Source organism: Entelurus aequoreus, linkage group LG01 (assembly GCF_033978785.1).
Source record: "Entelurus aequoreus isolate RoL-2023_Sb linkage group LG01, RoL_Eaeq_v1.1, whole genome shotgun sequence".
Taxonomy (NCBI): domain Eukaryota; kingdom Metazoa; phylum Chordata; class Actinopteri; order Syngnathiformes; family Syngnathidae; genus Entelurus; species Entelurus aequoreus.
Window position 1 is genome coordinate 46,796,845 of NC_084731.1, and position 20,802 is coordinate 46,817,646.

The 20,802-nt window shown below is 40.3% G+C and overlaps 1 protein-coding gene across 1 annotated transcript; it reads right to left on the reverse strand.

Moving 5' to 3' along the window:
• Nucleotides 1–2,956: 2,956 nt before the first annotated feature.
• Nucleotides 2,957–20,298, reverse strand: LOC133630201 (transmembrane protein 82-like). Its single transcript, XM_062021668.1, has 6 exons — nucleotides 19,673–20,298; nucleotides 17,684–17,756; nucleotides 7,535–7,712; nucleotides 7,060–7,477; nucleotides 4,863–5,047; nucleotides 2,957–3,093 (listed from the first exon to the last, which is right to left on the reverse strand). Exons 1-6 carry the CDS (start codon nucleotides 19,938–19,940, stop codon nucleotides 3,034–3,036), a joined length of 1,182 nt encoding a protein of 393 aa, XP_061877652.1. The 5' UTR covers nucleotides 19,941–20,298; the 3' UTR covers nucleotides 2,957–3,033.
• Between the last annotated feature and the right edge of the window lie 504 nt (nucleotides 20,299–20,802).

Sequence of the window (20,802 nt, forward strand, 5' to 3'; positions counted from 1 at the left end):
GGAGGTGTTTATTATCATTTGGGGAGAGTCCGCTGCCTGATGCTCACCTGCTAAACACCTATCTGCTCCACGCTGAAGCGCTGACTACATGCGCTCTGAATACACACTGCTGATTGGCTGATAATGCTTCGTGTGTACCAATCAGATGGTTGTGTGGGTGGGACAATGCTGCGTGTGTACCAATCAGATGGTTGTGTGGGTGGGACAATGCTGCGTGCTGAGACAGAGGCAGAGGAGAGAAGCAGCTTGTTAAGACTTTAGCAGCTAAAGTTAGCTTTAGCTTAGAAACTCGTTCGGTACACCCCCGTGCCGAACCGAAAGCCCCGTACCGAAACGGTTCAATACAAAACACGTACCGTTACACCCCTAGCAGATACAAATGACACATTCATGTTTTTGTGTAATGATGACAACGTATGCTCGCGCGGACGATTGACGAGTTGATGGTTTTCTTTTCAAATGTTCGTTCATAGCCGTTGTGCTGCTATGATAGGCCATTTCCGCTCGACACAGTGTGCATACAACAACATTATTAGGCCGTTTATTGAAATACTCCCACACTTTTGGCATGCTTTTCCCCCCTCGCTCGCACCGCTCGCATCGTCTGCTTTAATCGTCTGCTTTGCGGTCCGCCATGACGGTAGTGTGACGTAAATATGCGACGCGCCGACGCACAAAAACGGCGTCGACGTATTTACGTAACCGATGACGTCGACTACGTCGACGTGTCGTTTCAGCCTTAATTTGTACCATGAATTGATTAACGTGGACCCCGACCTAAACAAGTTGAAAAACTTATTCGTGTGTTACCATTTAGTGGTCAATTGTACAATATGTACTGTATCAATCAATCAATCAATCAATCAATCAATCAATGTTTATTTATATAGCCCTAAATAACAAGTGTCTCAAAGGGCTGCACAAGCCACAACGACATCCTCGGTACAGATACCACATACGAGCAAGGAAAAACTCACCCCACTGTGCAATCTACTAATAAAAGTTTCAATCAATCAAAAAAGCAGAAAACATTAAAAAATTAAACTCAGCAGCCGATATTGACAATAAAAAGTCGTTGTCACCATTGTTGGATATGACTTTAAACCATAACCAAGCATGAATCACTATAGCTCTTAATTGTCTCAACGTAGGTGTACTGTCACGACCTGTCACATCACGCCGTGACTTATTTTGAGTTTTTGGTGTTTTCCTGTGTGTAGTGTTTTAGTTCTTGTCTTGCTCTCCTATTTTGGTGGCTTTTCCTGTTTTGTTGGTATTTTCCTGTAGCAGTTTCATGTCTTCCTTGACCGCTATTCCCCACACCTGCTTTGTTTTTAGCAATCAAGACTATTTAAGTTGTTTTTATCCTTCTTTGTGTGGACATTGTTGATTGTCATGTCATGTAAGGATGTACTTTGTGGACGCCGTCTCTGTTCCACACGCTGTAAGTCTTTGCTGTCGTCCAGCATTCTGTTTTTGTTTACTTTGTAGCCAGTTCAGTTTTAGTTTCGTTCTGCATATGTGACACCCACAAAAAGTTGTTATTGTGTATTTTTATAATTGGTTTTGATAATATTCATGTGAATAATATTTAATGGTGACACTAGGATACCAACAGATTGCTAAACAACAGCTAACTACTGACAGTAGGGGGCAGTGTAGGTCTGTTTCACCGTGGGAGTCTCCTATACACTGACGTACTTCCGCCCAAACTTCACAATCCTGTGGAATTTGGGAAAGCGTTTCAATTTGTGATCCTTGTGTCCATACTGCAGGTTAGTAATGACCTTGAAGCAGCTATACTTGAAACACAAATAATTTTGTGATAAAGTGCAATCACTGAGCTTTAGTTTGATGTGAGGATGATGACGTTTGGTGTTAGTTTTGGGACATTGTAATGTAATGTAAAGTGGGCTGCTGCAGTTTATTTTTCTATTAATATTTTTCTATTCACTTCTGTAAAAGTGACAAGTGCAATGAGCCTAAATGGGTACAATATGAGTTCGTTTTTGTATTATAACTTTCTATATTGTTTATTGGTCCAGTTCTGCCAATGTTGTTAGCATTAGCCACTGTCTGCTTTCTGTGTGCACTGTAGTGGTGCAGCTACTCACACGTGGGCTTTGCCAAAGCTATGTAGTGATACTACAATGATGCTGACACTGTAGTAACAGTATTATGATGGAAATGAAAATGAGAGATATTGATGAAGAGAACAAATGATGTAAAAAGAGAATGGTGTTATGTGTTATGTAGTGTGAATTTGAATAATGACAGAATGATTGTTATGTTGATTATTATTGTGATAATACAAAAATATGAACATTGAAAAGACAATGGAGAAAAAACAAAAGAAAGAGACAGAATATATTTTGTGTGGTTCAATAAAAACACAATCCTGTGGAATTTGGGAAAGCGACAACACGTTTCAATTTGTGATCCTTGTGTCCATACTGCAGGATAACTATAAGCTGTAACCAGGTACCCAAGCCGGGACCTGTAACACATAGCCTTCCCTAAGCTTCAATGCCTTTTCTTAGGGGCACTCGCCTTCTGTTTATTTTTGGTTTAAGCATTCGATACCTTTTTACCTGTACACTGCCTCCAGCTGTCGTCTGCATATTGTGATCACGACAAACCATCATCATTGTTCCCGACATCTACAAAGCAATTAACTACCTGCTGCCACCTACTGATATGGAAGAAATTACATAATATCCCACGGCAAACCGGACTGTATCTCACGGTACACGAGTTGAAAAACACTGCTTTAGGGGACCGGCAAGCACGTGTTCAATTTGAGCTAGCAGAATGTCTTTGGCCATAAGTCATTAACCATTTGTCTTATCATTATAAACCTTAAAGTATATCTATTTTAGGTCTATGCAGCATATCTTCCAAAGCATTTTTACCACATTCAAATGTTGTTAGAAATCATTCACATTTTTCAAAAATGCCTATCAAAGTATATTTATTGACGTTTGAGGTAATTGTATTTGAGGTACACTTTATCAGCTGCTTTTTGACCGCATTTTACTTGTGTGCTCTCATTTTCTCTGATAATTTTCTCATGTTGGTGTCCTCTTCTTCTTCCTGTAAGTTGGAGACATGTCCATATTAGCACTAAACGTAGCGATTCATTAATTATTTAATTGCGGGGTTTTTTTTATACATATTTTTAAAGGCCTACTGAAACCCACTACTACCGACCACGCAGTCTGATAGTTTATATATCAATGATTAAATCTTAACATTGCAACACATGCCAATACGGCCGGGTTAACTTATAAAGTGCAATTTTAAATTTCCCGGGAAACTCCCGCTTGAAAACGTCTAGGTACGATGACGTTTGCGCGTGACGTCAACGGTTGAAGCGGAAGTATTCGGACACATTGTATCTCAATACAAACAGCTCTGTTTTCATCGCAAAATTTCACAGTATTCTGGACATCTGTGTCGGTGAATATTTTGCAATTTGTTTAATGCACAATGAAGACTGCAAAGAAGAAAGCTGTAGGTGGGATCGGTGTATTAGCGGCCGGCTGCAGCAACACAACCAGGAGGACTTTGGGTTGGATAGCAGACGCGCTATCCGATGCTAGCCCCCGACCGCATCGATGATCGGGTGAAGTCCTTCGTCGCACCATCGATCGCTGGAACGCAGGTGAGCACGGGTGTTGATGAGCAGATGAGGGCTGGTGTAGGTGGAGCCCTAATGTTTTTATCATAGCTCTGACGAGGTCCCGTAGCTAAGTTAGCTTCAATGGCGTCGTTAGCAACAACATTGCTAGGCTTCGACAGGCGGCACAGCATTAACCGTGTGGTTACAGGCCCAGTGTTTGGTTCGGTGTCTCCTGATAGTAGTATTGTTGATCTTCTGTCTATCCTTCCAGTCAGGGGTTTATTTCTTTTGTTTCTATCTGCATTTAAGCACGATGCTATCACGTTAGCTCCGTAGCTAAAGTGCTTCACCGATGTATTGTCGTGGAGATAAAAGTCACTGTGAATGTCCATTTCACGTTCTCGACTCTCATTTTCAAGAGGATATAGTATCCGAGGTGGTTTGAAATACAAATCCGTGATCCACAATAGAAAAAGGAGAAAGTGTGGAATCCAATGAACCCTTGTACCTAAGTTACGGTCAGAGTGAAAAAAGATACGTCCTGCACTGAACTCTAGTCCTTCACTCTCACGTTCCTCTTCCACGAATCTTTCATCCTCGCTCAAATTAGTGGGGTAATTGTCGCTTTCTCGGTCCGAATCGCTCTCGCTGCTGGTGTAAACAATGGGGAAATGTGAGGAACCCTTCAACCTGCGACGTCACGCTACTTCCGGTACAGGCAAAGCTTTTTTTATCAGCGACCAAAAGTTGCGAACTTTATCGTCGATGTTCTCTACTAAATCCTTTCAGCAAAAATATGGCAATATCGCGAAATGATCAAGTATGACACATAGAATGGATCTGCTATCCCCGTTTAAATTTTAAAAAATCATTTCAGTAGGCCTTTAAAGAGTTGGTTGAATCTGTTTCCATTTTAGTGTTGTAATGTGTGGCTTTAGTTAAAACTAGTTGAAACTCAGAGCCGTGTATTGAGAGAGTATGACCAACTTGGTTTCAAAGTTGGTAGCAAACATGGCGCCCTGTAGTCACGTGAGGGGCTTTTGATCAATCATTTATGAGATCTTCTGGCCATATTCTTTCCAATTAGTCAAAAGCCCCGTGCGTGACTACAGAGCACCAAGTTTGCTACCAACTTTGAAACCCATTTGGCTGTAGTCTCTCTATGCACAGCTATGTTCAAACTGAATCAACAGCACCCGCATTGCTTTAATAATAATAATTAAACTTTTTGCGCGCAGACCTTTAAGATGATCTGCAGCAGATCCTGCGAGAACAACAGGCAGACAGCTTCCCCAAAGAAAGTGACGAGGACGTGGAGGACATCAGACCAGTTTCCCACCGTCAGCATAAGAACCAGCAGGGCCCCCAGGCGCAGCACCACGGTGTGCACGAGGGCCTCAGTGCCCCCCTGACGTTGTTGATCCTCTGGATGAAACAAACGAAAAGTTTACACTGTCGGTGATTTTCTTGAACAAAATTTTAACAGTAATACGTGTCCATAGAGGCAGTTTGTGATTTTTTTAAAAAAAAAGCAGGTTTCACTACACATCTTAAAACACATTCTGTGTATACATACAGGCAACATTACAGTAGCTGACTGACTTGATGGATGGCAGAGCGACACGCTTTGTTTTAAGACAAGTGCAGAGTTACAATGTATATGTAAAAAGTGGATAAAGTACACTTTTAAAAAAGCAGGCTTTGCTACACATCTTAAAACGCCACCTTGAGCTCTCCCCATGTATACAACCACCACTTCACGGAGAACATCTTTGTTAAGTGTCTTCAAATCACTTCTGAACCTCAACAATGTAATTAAAAGTAACTTTAATCTTTTTTTTAAACAGGCTTCACTACACATCTTCAGTATAAACCTCCCACAAATTATCGGTCACTCAACTACGGACATCGTGCTGTTTTCCTTGATTGAACAGGCCAACTTAGCATGATGTTGCTGTTAAATCGTGTAATGTTAGCATGTGAGCTCACATAGCTATGCGAGAGTCGCTAATGCGTGTTTCCCCCTGTCCCTGCTGTGGTATGTGATATATGGCGTCTGTCACTTTGGACAGGCCCAGAGTTGCAATGTATGTCAAAAGTGGATGAAACAGACTTTGCAGAAACTTTGAGACACTTGTGATAGATTGATTGAGTGATTGATTGATTGATTGACTTTGTAAAAAAAAAAAGAGGCTTTGCTACACACCATAAAACGCAACCATGAACTTTCCCTGTGTACACCAATCACTTTTGTAAAAAAAAAGTTTTTTAAAAAGGCTTCACTGCACGTCTTAAAATAAATCTGCAAACTGTCACTCATCTTCAGACATGGAAGCTGTCAGTTTGATTGTGTTGAAACAGACTTTGCAGCCCTTTGAGACACTTGTGATTCGGGGCTATATCAATAAAATGGTAAATGGGTTGTACTTGTATAGCGCTTTTCTACCTTTTTTATGGAACTCAAAGCACTTTGACACTATTTCCAAATTCACCCATTCACACACACTTTCACACACTGATGGCGGGAGCTGCCATGCAAGGCGCTAACCAGGACCCATCAGGAGCAAGGGTGAAGTGTCTTGCTCAAGGACACAACGGACGTGACTAGGATGGTAGAAGGTGGGGAGTGAACCAGTAACCCTCAGATTGCTGGCACGGCCACAATAAACTTTGATAGATTGATTAATTGATTGATTGACTTTGTAAAAAAAAAAAAAAAAAAAAAAGAGGCTTTGCTACACATCATAAAACACAACCGTGAACTTTCCCTGTGTACACCAATCGCTTTTGTAAAAAAAAAAGAAGAAAAGGCTTCACTGCACGTCTTGAAATAAATCTCTGCAAACTGTCACTCATCTTCAGATATGGGAGCTGTCAGTTTGATTGTGTTGAAACAGACTTTGCAGCCCTTTGAGACACCTGTGATTAAGGGCTATATAAATAAACTTTGAATAATTGATTGATTTACTTTTTTTTTTAAACAAAGCTTCACTACACATCTTAAAGTACATTTTGCAAACTGTCACTAATCTTCAGACATGAAAGCTGTCAGTTGGATCGTGTTGTTTTTCTTCAGTGAATAGGCTAACCTAGCATGAAATTGCTGTTAAAATGTGCAATGTTAGCAGGTTAGCTCACATAGCTATGTTAGCATTGCTAACATGGAAAAAGTAAACTTTGTCAAAAAGAAGGCTTCTCTACACAGCTTAAAAAGCCACCCTGAGTCATTGCTGTGTATAATAGTGGAATAAAGTACACAATAGTGCTTCTTGAAGCAAACAAAGCTAATTAGCATCAACGCTAAAGACAAACAAGATGGCGTCTGCCCAGTGGAGCTCACCTGATACACTATTGTGGAACCTCTGACATATTTAAGGTTGCATAATAAATTATATTAATTGATTCATAAAGTCCTAAAAAGAGCAACACATCCCCACCTTGATTATATACCACCAGCATTGTGTAACAGAGCGTGAGCGGCGTCCAAAACTTCAGCGCCTGCTTCTGGGACAGAAAGTGGTCATAAACCGTGGCAAAGGCCGCCACGGCCGCCACGGCAAAGACCAGAAGGACCAGTCTCTGCAGCGAGGCCAGCAGGGAATGTCCGGAGGCCAGCAGGGTGATGCACTTCCCACAGTAGCGCTGTGTGCTGTGCAGGGGGTACAGTCGGGCCACGTGACCCCACAGAGACCTGCAGAAGCCCGCCAACGCCCAACTGAGAGTGGCCGCCAGGAAGACGCCGAGGGAGCTGTGTGACGCCCCCTGGTGGAGGAAGGAGAGAGTGCAGGTGATGCCGGATCCTAAGGAGAAGTGGCTCTGGATCAGGAGAAGTTGAAGACCTCTGCCATTAGCATCCTGGAACACCAGAAAGATGTTAACAGAATTATTATATTGATGTCTGTGTGAACTCACCAGTCGGGCGGAAACAAATGCGGAGATGGCTCGCAGGGAAAACTCCAGAACAATCAGAGAAGAAACACGCGAGCCCACTAAGGACAGGAGGACGGTCAAAGTCCAGAAGTGGACGAAAGATCTCCAGGTGGCTGTGAATAGTCCTGGTGAAGAGAACTTCTCCTTGCTCTCACTTTCACTGCTCAGAGAAATGGAAGAAAACATTTGCTGACCATCAGTGACGTGGTGAGGTTCTTAGGACAAATTAAAACGTTAAAGTACCCATGATTGTCTCACTCGCACTAGGTGTGGCGAAATTATTATCTGCATTTGACCCGTCACCCTTGATCACCCCCTGGGAGGTGAGGGGAGCAGTGAGCAGCAGCAGTGAGCAGCAGCAGTGAGCAGCAGCAGTGGCCGCGCCCGGGAATCATATTTGGTGATCTAACCCCCAATTCCAACCCTTGATGCTGAGTGCCAAGCAGGGAGGTAATGGGTCCCATTTTTATAGTCTTTGGTATGACTCAGTGAAATGTTTGAAAACCTTTTAAAGGCAAGTTGTCAGCAGGCAGGGTGTTAAAATTCTGCATTCACATTTTGTCCTCATTTTATTTATATTTTTCAAATAAATTCATATTATTATTATTTTATTTTTTTTCTATGTTCTTGTGTGCAAAATTGTTTTGCATGGAAATGTAGTACTTTTTATTGTGCCAAACACTTTTAGGTAAAGGTAAAGTTCAAAACAGTGTCTAATCCAGAACTGGACAAATTAAGGCCTTGGGGCCACATGCGGCCCGTTAAGCTTTTCAATCTGAAACGGCGGACATTCCCAAAAATGTTTTTTAGATCTTTAAGATGGAAACTGTAGCTGCCATTATGATGTGCAGTGATGTTTTCAAATGACCGTAAGTCTTGAACTATACAAAGTATTTCAATGGCTGGAATCTGCGCTTTTGCATGATATACTAGTTACTATGGTAATATAATTAGTTACTATGGTCATCTAACCAGTAACTATCGTCATCTAATTAGTTACAATGGTAGTCTAATTAGTTACTATGGTAATCTAAGTCACAGCAGCTCAGACGAGGCACCAAGCAGTGTGGGTGGGGAGCGTTTCCACAGAGTGTTTCCAGAGGGGCCAGCCTGAAATGCGGGTGTCAGGGACAGACGCGGAAGGAGATTTTGACAACAAAGTTCTAAAGCTTAGTGATATGTCAGATATATCCGATTGTAGGTGGGTTTATTATTTTACCCTTCGCGTTCATATTTCGCTGTTTGTTGCATTTTTGCTGGGTTTTGCTTGATTGTAAAATATGTCGATGGAGAGGGGGTGTGATGTTCATATGTTGTCAATATTCAGTGTTTTATCATGCATAGTTAATATTGTAAATCACACATTCTTTATTTTCATGTACATTCTGGGTGTCTCATTTAGTAAAAAAAAATTTAAATTCCATTCCGTTTTTTAAGGCGGTCTGTCACAACATTTTTAGCATTCAATCAGACATTATTGTGAGGTTTTGTATTAGTGTTCCTAAAAATAGGACCCAAGCACACATACTGTTACAGCAGATTGTCACATCTTACATATATAGGTGTGTGTGTGTGTGTGTGTGTGTGTGTGTGTGTGTGTGTGTGTGTGTGTGTGTGTGTGTGTGTGTATATATATATATATTTGTACACATACACTATATTGCCAAAAGTATATGGCCACCTGCCTTGACTCACATATGAACTTGAAGTGCCATCCCATTCCTAACCCATGGGGTTTAATATGATGTCGGTCCACCTTTTACAGCTATTACAGCTTCAACTCTTCTGGGAAGGCTGTCCACAAGGTTGCAGAGTGTGTTTATAGGAATTTTCCACCATTCTTCCAAAAGCTTATTGGTGAGGTCACACACTGATGTTGGTCGAGAAGCCCTGGCTCAGTCTCTGTTCTAATTCATCCCAAAAGTGCTCTATCAGGTTCAGGTCAGGACTCTGTGCAGGCCAGTCAAGTTCGTTCTCACCAGACTCTATCATCCATGTCTTTATGGACCTTGTCATCAACGTTCCCTCTAAGGTGCGCGCCTGTGCAATTGCACACTGCTCAAGTGTCCTCTGCGCACGGAAAATCTATGCCACGCACAAAATCAAATAAAAAAATAAGCGCATAACAATTGTCGACACACGGACACGACAGAGAAAACAGTTTTCGTCATCATTGTTCAAATATTGTAACGTCTGTCGAGACGCTTTGAGGACATGAATTCCATCCATCACTTTACTGAGCAAAACTCTTTATTGTCGGCCATAACCACATCACCAAAACATTAGTAAAAAAAATGATATCTACCGAAAGTGGTCATTTTCTGCAGTACAAACCAGACCAAAAGCAACTTTGTTATATCAACAGCAGCCGCTCGCTCTTTCTCACTTGCGCCAACACATGCACATATGGCACTTAGCCAGTGATGCGTTTACAGCCACACAAAACGTCGGACAACTCCAACACCACACATAAAGTGTCATTCCAGGTCGTTACACTATAATTTACCAATCAAATGTGTGCTTATTCTAGTGTCATTTATTAGGAATCTTAATTTATAAATATTAATCATGAAATGCTGTTAGTATATTAAATAAATACTAATAAAAATATATTTTTTACAAACAGGAAGTTGCAGGAATGTACAGATGATCCCCTGCTTACATCTCATTGTGCAACATGTGAATGTTTTAATGGGAACTAAATGCAATGTCTGAAAGGGGTACAAATTATTTCCAAAGCAGGACCTCCACCCAAACAAACAATACAAGTACACAGTTCATGAAAAACAATATTTTTTGTTATTGTCATTGTAAGTGGGCCTAAACACTTATATTAGAAATGGAAATGACTGCTGTCATTTGATTATAATAATAAGAGAATGTTGTCTGTCTATCTCTGTTGGCCCTGCGATGAGGTGGGGACTTTTCCAGTGTGTACCCCGCCTTCCGCCCGAATGCAGCTGAGATAGGCTCCAGCGACCCCGAAAGGGACAAGCGGTAGAAAATGGATGGATGGATGGAGATTGAAATTGTTATTTAGTCAGGTTTGGGACAGGTGTGCTGCTGGTGTAGCCACAGTGTGCACGTCTGATGTTGCTCACATGGGCTCCACTGAATGCTCAGGGAGTTTTTGCGTTTGCTCACACACATGAAAAATTAGAGGGAACATTACTTGTCATGTTGGAAGAGGAAGGGGCCCGCTCCAAGCTGTTACCACAACGTTGGGAGCTTAGAATTGTCCAAAATGTTTTGGTATCCTGGAGCATTCAAAGTTCCTTTCACTGTAACTAAGGGGCCAAGCCCAGCTCCTGAAAAACAACCCCACACCATAATTCTAATCATTTGGATGGGTGGCCAAATACTTTTGGCAATATAGTGTAGTTAGTGGAAGCATTTAAGTACCATCTTAAAACTCATTTGTATACACTAGCCTTTAAATAGACCCCCCTTTTAAACCAGTTGATCTGCCGTTTCTTTTCTGCTCTGCCCCCGTCTCCTGTGTGGAGAGGTTAGTAGGTGACCACAGCTGATGCGCTAGCTGTTCAAAGTCGGGACCCGGGGTGGACCACTCATCGGTGCATCAGTTGATGACGTCTCTTCTCTGCTGACTTGTCTCCACTCAAGATGATCCCCTGCTGGCCCCACTATGGACTGGACTCTCACAATATTATGCTAGATCCACTTGACGTCCATTGCACCGGTCGCCCAGGGGGGGTCCCCACATCTGCGGTCCCCTCCAAAGTTTCTCATCGTATCCCATTGAGTTGAGTTTTTTCTTGCCCTGATGTGGGATCTGAGCCGAGGATGTTGTTGTGGCTTGTGCAGCCCTTTGAGACACTTGTGATTTAGGGCTATATACACAAACTTTGATTGATTGATTGATTGATAGATGGATATACCACCCCGCAGACACATTTTTTCTCAAAATGTGGCCCCCGGAGTCAAAATAATTTCCCCGGCCTAGTCTAAACACTGTCAAAGCATGAAGATAAGGTGTTTTGCCACTTTGTTTTTATTGTTCAGGTGAAGTTCTCGCCCACTGTAGCTGTACTTCCTTGTAGAGCGAAGGCAGCGGCAAGCACCTGCCAGCTCACATTAGCCCTCGCTTCTTCACAGCAAGGAAGAGAAACTAACATGCTAACATGTTGACAGTTAGCATGCGAGCACCTAGCATGATGGCATAGAGTGCTAAATGTGCTGATGTAGTTGAGCATTTTGATGTTGGAATGTTTTGAATCGAAGGAGTAGTTCACGGACGAAAAGTGGCGGAATATTAACAATTAGGGATTTTTTTCCAACCCGATACATATACAAATATGTCCCACCCTCTAAAGACAAATATAAAAAACCTATCACTTATTTATATCTGGCCTAACATAACCAGACATCATGATCATAATTAAAGATAAAATTATTTTTTATTTACTTTCCCTAAATATCTAAAAGTATTCATAGTCTCTTCATGTCATATTATGCTCCTTCCAGTGCTGTTGTTTTTAGTTTTAGTTTGTATCCAATCAGAATTCAGCTAGTTTATGTTGCCATGCTGTACCAAATCTGCTCGAGGCCTTCAGAATCAACAATGTGGGCATCCATGCACTGTAAGTGAACGGGGACATACAGTTGATAGACAGTTGCGATAGCCAATCAGATCACAAGTGGTTGACAATAGTCTATCTAGGTAGCCTGATGTTAATGAGACTGTGATTGGATACTCACTTGTCATTCCAAAGTGAGTATCCAATCACAAGTTGCAATTTAGCAGGAAGCAGGAAGTGTTGCGCCGTAGCCATACCGAGATAGCGGAGAAGGAGAACAAAACGTTGATTAGGTGGCAGATATATATTTGCAAGGCCATTTTCAAGAAGGATATTTAAAGAGAAACTACATCTTGTGAGACGATGTTGGCCAACCCCGAAAGCTAGCTCAGCTGTTCTGGCGATGAAATGGGGAAATGCCCGCCATTTCCACTCAAATAAGCCAACGACAAGGGGTACCACTGGCTTATACGGCGTTGAATAGGTGCTACAAGTTGTGAGTTCAAATATTTAATTTTTTAACTTTTAATATGATTTTTGCTATTTTAATTTTGACAGTACCACAAAAGATATATTTTAATTGCTGATGTGTTTTAATTTACTTTTAAATGCGCCAGAAAATAACCCGTTTTGTACACTGTTGACATGTTTCAATGGCGTAAATGTGTTTCATGTGGTGACATAAATTATGGTATTTTGAGAGGTAATAATTGAATTCGGACATCACTGAAGGCCTAGGTGGGAAACGCACGGCCCGCCACTGGGTGGCTGATAAGGTTTGATGTGTTGAAGTGCAAATGTTTGTACAACATTTGGTGCAAATAGCACACGAAAAGTCTCCTTCGAAAACAGTGAAGAAGTCCCACACGATTGACGTTTACGACCTTCTACAAGGTATTAGAGAAGGAGCGCCTGATTTGCTCACCCAAATCCAGGGATTCTTAACCTTTTTGACCTCAGGGCCCAACTTTTCCACTACAGAGGGGCCCGGGGCCCACTCAAACATTAACACTGAATTAATAATCTTCCTCCTGATTTTAATCGTATTAAAAAATGATATCTAACCAACTTAGAGTTTTCCACATTGTCAAATGATATGAAACCATGTGTTAATCACAAAGAATATTTCTTATTTACCACATAAACCTTAGGCTTAGGTCAGGCTGATTAGAAAAATAAGTACTGAAGGGACTAGTGTTGTCCCGAAACCAATATTTTGGTACCGGTACCGGTACCAAAATGTATTTCGATACTTTTCTAAATAAAGGGGACCATAAAAAATTGCATTATTGTCTTTATTTTACAAAAAAATCTTACGGTGCATTAAACATATGTTAGTTATTGCAATTGTGTCCTTAAATAAAATAGTGAACATACAAGACAACGTGTCTTTTATTAGTAAGTAAGCAAACAAAGGCTCCTAATTTAGCTGCTGACATATGCAGTAACATATTGTGTCATTTCCATTCTATTATTTTGTCAACATTATTAAAGACAAGCTGTAAAAATGGATTATCAATCTACTTGTTCATTTACTGTTAATATCTGGTTATTTTCCGTTTCAACTTTACAACCGGTACTTTTTAGAGGCGGTATAGTACAGAATATGATTCATTAGTATCGCGGTACTATACTAGTACCGGTGTACCGTACAACCCTAGAAGGGACACATACATAACTGATGAAAAATACATGTACATACAATTATGTGGTGCTAAAATAAATAAACTAAATTAATAAAAAATGTGTTTCTTAAGTAAACGGTCAATAAAATTAAAGCGCAAATGAAAACACAGATTCACTAATTTGGTCATAATTTTTGCGGCACTCGCATCCCAACAACAACAAGAACCCAACAGCCCAATGGTTAAGAAACACTGCCTACAGCACAGGTACTCTCGCTTACATGGAGCATTTTTTTTTTTTTTTTTAGATCAGTGGCTTGGTTTTGTATACCATCATACAGCCAACCATTGCATGTGACAAACTAGTCCATTTACTGTTATTGTTACTAATGAGGTACAGTGGTACCAGTGTATTTTTAATCATCACATTTTTATCAATCATGTTTTTTGGCTTCTGGACAGTTCTTCGACAACTCTGCATATTTGATCAGGATGATCTTAAAACAGGGGTGCCCATTACTGCTGCGAGATCATTATTAAGAAAAAACGACCGACAGGAAGGCGAGAAACAATTTTTATTTCAACAGACTCTCACGCCGTACCTGCCGTCAAAACTCCAAAGACCGACTGCACAGTTCCTGTCTTCACAATAAAAGCCCTGCTTCATCCTGCCTGCGCTAACAAAATAAGAGTCTCAGAAAGCTAGCAAATTACAGAGTTTCCCGCCAATGTATTTCTTGTAAAGTGTATAAAAAGGAGTATGGAAGCTGGACAAATAAGATGCCAAAAACCAACCACTTTCATGTGGTTTTTGGGCAGAAAGGAGGACTTTTTTTTCTCCTCCATTTGAAAATGCGGACGTTATCAGCAATACTGTCTGATTCCAATCAATGCAAGTCATCAGAATCAAGTAATACACCAACTTATATTCTTGTCTTCATGAAAGAAAGGAATCTATATATATAATAATAATATAAATATATCTTAAACATGCTTGTATTATCGTTAAACACCTTTAACTTGTTAACAAAAAAAGTCTCTTCCATAAATAAATAAATATAAATTATATTATATAAATGAGGTAGATCCCCTCGACTTGGTCAATTGTAAAGTAGCTAGCCTGCTTAAATCTAGCATCATAAACAAACACTAAATATATTTGACCAAAAACCAATGAAGCATCATCACTGCCATATTACTCCAAAATATAACATGATGAGTTTTGATCATTTTATACATTTCTCATTTTTAAAAGCTATTTTCAAGTGTCTTAATGGATTAACCCCTGATGTGATGTGTCAAGAAATACAAAGGTACAGTCGCGATCAAACGTTTACATACACTTGTAAAGAACATAATGTCATGGCTGTCTTGAGTTTCCAATAATTTCTACAACTCTTATTTTTTTGTGATAGAGTGATTGGAGCACATACTTGTTGGTCACAAAAAAAAAAATCATGAAGTTTGGTTCTTTTATGAATTTATTATGGGTCTACTGAACATGTGAGTAAATCTGCTGGGTCAAAAGTATACATACAGCAATGTTAATATCTGGTTACATGTCCCTTGGCAAGTTTCACTGCATAAAGGTGCTTTTGATAGCCATCCACAAGCTTCTGGTTGAATTTTTGACCACTCCTCTTGACAAAATTAGTGCAGTTCAGCTAAATTTGTGGGTTTTCTGACATGGACTTGTTTCTTCAGCATTGTCCACACGTTTAAGTCAAGACTTTGGGAAGGTCATTCTAAAACCTTCATTCTAGCCTGATTTAGCCATTCCTTTACCACTTTTGACGTGTGTTTGGGGTCATTGTCCTGTTGGAACACCCAACTGCGCCCAAGACCCAACCTCCGGCCTGATGATTTTAGGTTGTCCTGAAAAATTTTTCATTGTCCCATTTAAAGCACCAGTTCCATTGGCAGCAAAACAGGCCCAGAGCATAATACCACCACCACCATGCTTGACGGTAGGACTTGTGGTCCTGGGATTAAAGGCCTCACCTTTTCTCCTCCAAACATATTGCTGGGTATTGTGGCCAAACAGCTCAATTTTTGTTTCATCTAACCACAGAACTTTCCTTCAGAAGGTCTTATCTTTGTCCATGTGATGTAAGAGATGTCAGAAATAAATTCATAAAAGAACCAAACTTCATGAATGTTTTTTGTGACCAACAATTATGTGCTCCAATCACTCTATGACAAAAAAATAAGAGTTGTAGAAATTATTGGAAACTCAAAACAGCCATGACATTATGTTCTTTACAAGTGTATGTAAACTTTTGACCACGACTGTACAATAGTGAAGGTGTGCACACTGGAGCTGCAGTCGGTGGGAGCTGTAGAGTGAAAAGATCACTCTGGGTCAGTCTGCGTTCTCAGTGAAGGCCTCACATCTGTGGAACTCTTTGCCACTGGAGTAAAAGTAACAGTCGGACATTAAACTTTTCTCCACAAAACTGAAAAAGCGGCTTGAGGAAAACCATAAGTGTGAGCACTAGAACTGGGTGTAGTACGGACACATGGGGCCAATTATTTTCAAGGTGTTTTTATTTTCGGACTTGTCTTAATACTTTTGTATGTGTTTTACACTTTTCTCTACTTTTCTTTAAAAGCCTCACAAGGGACAAGGGTTGCAAATTAGCCTGTGGCTATAAATCTAATGTACTTTGACATCGGTTATCTATGGGTAGCATTGAAACTTTTGAAACTTTTATTAGTAGATTGCAAAGGAAGAGAATACATTATATGAAACAGTACAGTTTACACTGTAAACTGTACTGTATGTACTGTACTGTGTAAACTTTACACAGTACAGTACATATTCTGTACAATTGACCACTAAATGGTAACACCCGAATAAGTATTTCAACTTGTTTAAGTCGGGGTCCACATTAAGCAATGTTTAATTGCACTGTACCTGTCAAATAAATAAATCAAATAAAACTAAAAAATCATAACCCCTCTTCTGTTGTTTGCTAACACACCAACTACCTTTGAGTCCCTTTATTTACTCCCTCCGGGTCACTAATGTGTGTAAGTGACAGGAAGAAAACCTCGGACCTGCTGGAGGAGAAGTTGTTTGGCGCCACTTATTGTTTATAGCAGTGTTTTTCAACCACTGTGCTGCGATACACTAGTGTACCGTGAGATATTGTCTGGTGTGCCGTGGGAGATTATGTAATTTCACCCAATTGGGTTAAAAATATTTTTTGCATGTGTGCCGTTGTTGAGTGTCTGTGCTGTCTAGAGCTCGGCAGAGTAACCGTGTAATACTCTTCCAAATCAGTAGGTGGCAGCAGGTAGAAAAGGTATCTAATGCTTAAACCAAAAATAAACAAAAGGCAAGTGCCGCTAACAGAAGGCATTGAAGCTTAGGGATGGCTATGCAAAACGAAGCTAAAACTGAACTGGCTGCAAAGTAAACAAAAACAGAATGCTGGACGACAGCAAAGACTTACAGCGTGTGGAGCAGCAGACGGCGTCCACAAAGTACATCCGTACATGACATGGCAATCAACATCAAAATAGGAGCGCAAGACAAGAAGTAAAACACTACACACAGGAAAACACCAAAAAACTCAAAATAAGTCACGGCGTGATGGGACAGGTCGTGACAGTACACCTACTTTGAGACAAGAGCTATTGTGATGCATGCTTGGTTATGGTTTGAATTCATATCCAACAATTGCGAGAACGACTTTTTATTGTCAATACCGGCTGCTGAGTTTCATTTTTTTATGTTTTCTGCTGGTGGTGTGCCTCAAGATTTTTTCAAGGAAAAAAATGTGCCTTGGCTCTGAAAAGGTTGAAACTGATTTATAGTGTATACATCGCTAGACTGTGGTATATCTTAATTATTTGACATTACAGCATGTTTTGTAACACAGACAGTGTTAGTATATTTCATGTACAAAATACTTGTGAAAAAGTTTCAACACCGATGGTTTATACAGTTTTAAAAATCTCACCTGCACGTTTGAGTGAAGTAGTAGACTCTCATCAGGCTGCATAACACTGATACTCCACAAGCACCAACAACCCCTTTAAAACATCAACAGAATGATAGAACAGCACTACTGGACTTCCCAATCCACATCAACTCACCTTGCAAAAAACAGTCAAATGGATTGGACTCAAAAGGATTTAGCGCAAAGATCCAAGAGAAAAACATTTCTGTGTGTGTGTTATTATTATTATTATTATTATTGCCACAAGCACTAAATGCCTATATATAATTTCTTTATATCATTTGTAAGCTTCTAGCCAAAGAGGAAGTTTCCTCGTTGCTGCTTGATCACAGTGAACACTCTCTGACAGAACGTCCAAAGGTCAGAAGAGCTTTCACTCGGATTGTCAATCCAATCAGTGCTTGATTAAAGAGAAAATTCCTTCAAATAAAAACAATCAAGTGTACCGCTTGGCCACCAGGATGAATCTCTTTGGTTAATTGCTGCATGTTTCATGCTTATTCATTGAAAAACTATGGTGAGAAGAGTTGAATTAGACTATTTGACACCCTATTAAAGCTTTAGAACTGTTCAATGGGTTTCAATTAACTCAAAGTATTGCAGTTAATTTGTGTCTTTATTATGAAAACATTTTTTTGATACCAGATCCGGCCCGCGAATGAATGATCTATGGCCCCCGGGATGATATTTGATTAGTTCTAGAACCGGCCCGCAGGCCACAGCCGCCTGCTGCTGTTTTGCACGCACCAATACTCCATCAGTGTTGGCGCTAGGAATTTTCAATTTTATGACCCCATCAAGTCATTAAAATGGGGTCCCACAGTACATTTTTGGGGTCCCACTTTTTTTGTAAGCGTTTTGAAAACAAATGATAAATGTATGCGTTATCCTGTTATATCTCACATTCTATATTGTGTTTTGGAATAAAAAGGTTGTCATAAACGTTACCTCATTCATTAAAAAGAAATAATACAAAAGAAAACACATTTTTATGCATATGTAAATGTATTCAGTTATAAACATTCATTCATTTTCTTCTTTCCTTCATGGATCTAAACTTTACCGCTGCCGGTGTTTTTTTCTATATTTTTATTGTAAGATTTTCAGAATGTGTTTGTTCTATTTTTGCCCAAAGTAAGACAAAGAAAACAATCTGAAGTTGTCTTTATTTTTTTAGTTTTAATGCCATGATTTTAATAGTCCGGCCCGCGTGTGCACAGATTTTCCTCCACGCGGCACCTGAGCTAAAATTAGTTTGACACCCCTGCATTAGAGGCAACCAGGGGCGTAGCACCAAATCCTCAGGCCCCCAATCCCACCCTAAACTCAACATGTATGTTTACATGCATTAGAAAAAAATGTTTTTTAAAAAAAACATGTAAAGGTTTAATGAAGTTGTTGGAGCCAAAATTCCTTATTTGTTTGTATTGTTTTTATTTTTATTTTCTCTAATTGATTGTTGGGTTCAGCATGTTTAATTTCCTTTTCGGCAGATTGCTCCGCCCACTTCCTGTTAGGAACCAGGAAGGGTTGACAGGGAGGTGACTGTTGCTATGGTGCGGTTACTATGGTAGCCTCTTTAAATTGGGTTCAGGTGTGAGCATGGGCACGGCGATTGGAGGACAAACCGTTTTCGACCGTGTTCGTGTCGTGTCATCGTGCCGTGACAATGCTGTGATAATGTGCCATTCAAGGTCAGCATACTTTGTTATTTAAGCTACATTTGATTTAATTTAGATAGCTGGAATAAACGGATTGTCATATCCAAACACAGTTCTACAGTACTGGACATTCTATCATTTACACGCGTCAAACTGGTCAACACAGTCGCCCTCGGTACCAGCCCAAAGGTAAGGGCTGTACATTAAGTCGAAAACTATAGTCTTCGTTTTTGAAAAAGACTAAGTTTGAATGTCAGTAAGACACACAGTGGACACTTCATTAGGAACAGGAAGTAATTAGACTGCAAGCAGCGCGCAGTGTGTGCACCTGGAGCGCACACTGGGACGGTGTTCAGCCACAGGCCGGGCTGTTTCGCCTCCTTTGGACCAGGAGAAGAGCGGACGGGATCGTCGTTTGGAGCCAGGAGCAACGCAGCGACAGGCAGACGGAGGACGTCGCGCTGATCGAACAATAGCCACGGCAGCCGCAGCCCTCGCCGTTTGGAGTGACAGCTGAGCAGCGCTGGGACACGTCTTCTTCTTCTTCTTCTTCTTGTGATTTTATGGCGGTTGGCAAGCAACCTTGTGGTGAGCATTACCGCCACCTACTGTAATGGAGTGTGGATCGAGGTGGATTCCTACTCTAAATTATTTTATTTAACCCAGTGTTTTTAAAAAATGTGTGTATTGCTTTATAACCTGTGTGTTCTGAGTGCAATCCTAATATATCTTCCACTGCTAACCTAATATTCTCTTTCGCTAACTTATTTCCCAGTATTTCCCTTTCTCTATTATATTTTCTACAATGTATTAAAACATGTCTTACATTTTCTATCTGTTGGCAAGAATCACACAGTCCTGTAGCATGTTTCCCCATCAATTTCAATGAACTATTTAGATATGTATGTCCTAATCTCATTCTAGTAATAATGTCTTCTTCCTTCCTATTTCTATTGCCTCCTCATTACACATACTCTCCTCTGGACTTTGTAATACTCTCTACCTTTTATTTCCTTATTCCAATTATCCTGCCACTTTTTATTGTGTTCTATCTTAATGATGTTCTTCACTTCTTCTTTACTGTGCTTAATCTCCATGTTTACTTCTGTTTTAGTGGTTGCTTGTTTTGCGTACTTATCAGCTAATTCGTTCCCCTCAACTCCTACATGAGCAGGAGCCCAAAGAAATGTTACCACACCTCCCGCTTTATTTATTCTGTAGACTGCCTGAACTATTTCATAAACTAAATCTTGTCTTGTTTCTGACGCTATGTTTTTTATGCTAGTCAATGCACTGCTGGAGTCCGAGCACACGACTGCTTTTCTTGCTTTATTTTCTTCTATCCAATTAATTGCCACATAAATTGCTACCAATTCTCCCGTAAAAACAGATAATTTATCACTAATTCTCTTATTTAATACTATGTTTCCTTGTGGAATAACAGCTGCTGCTCCTACC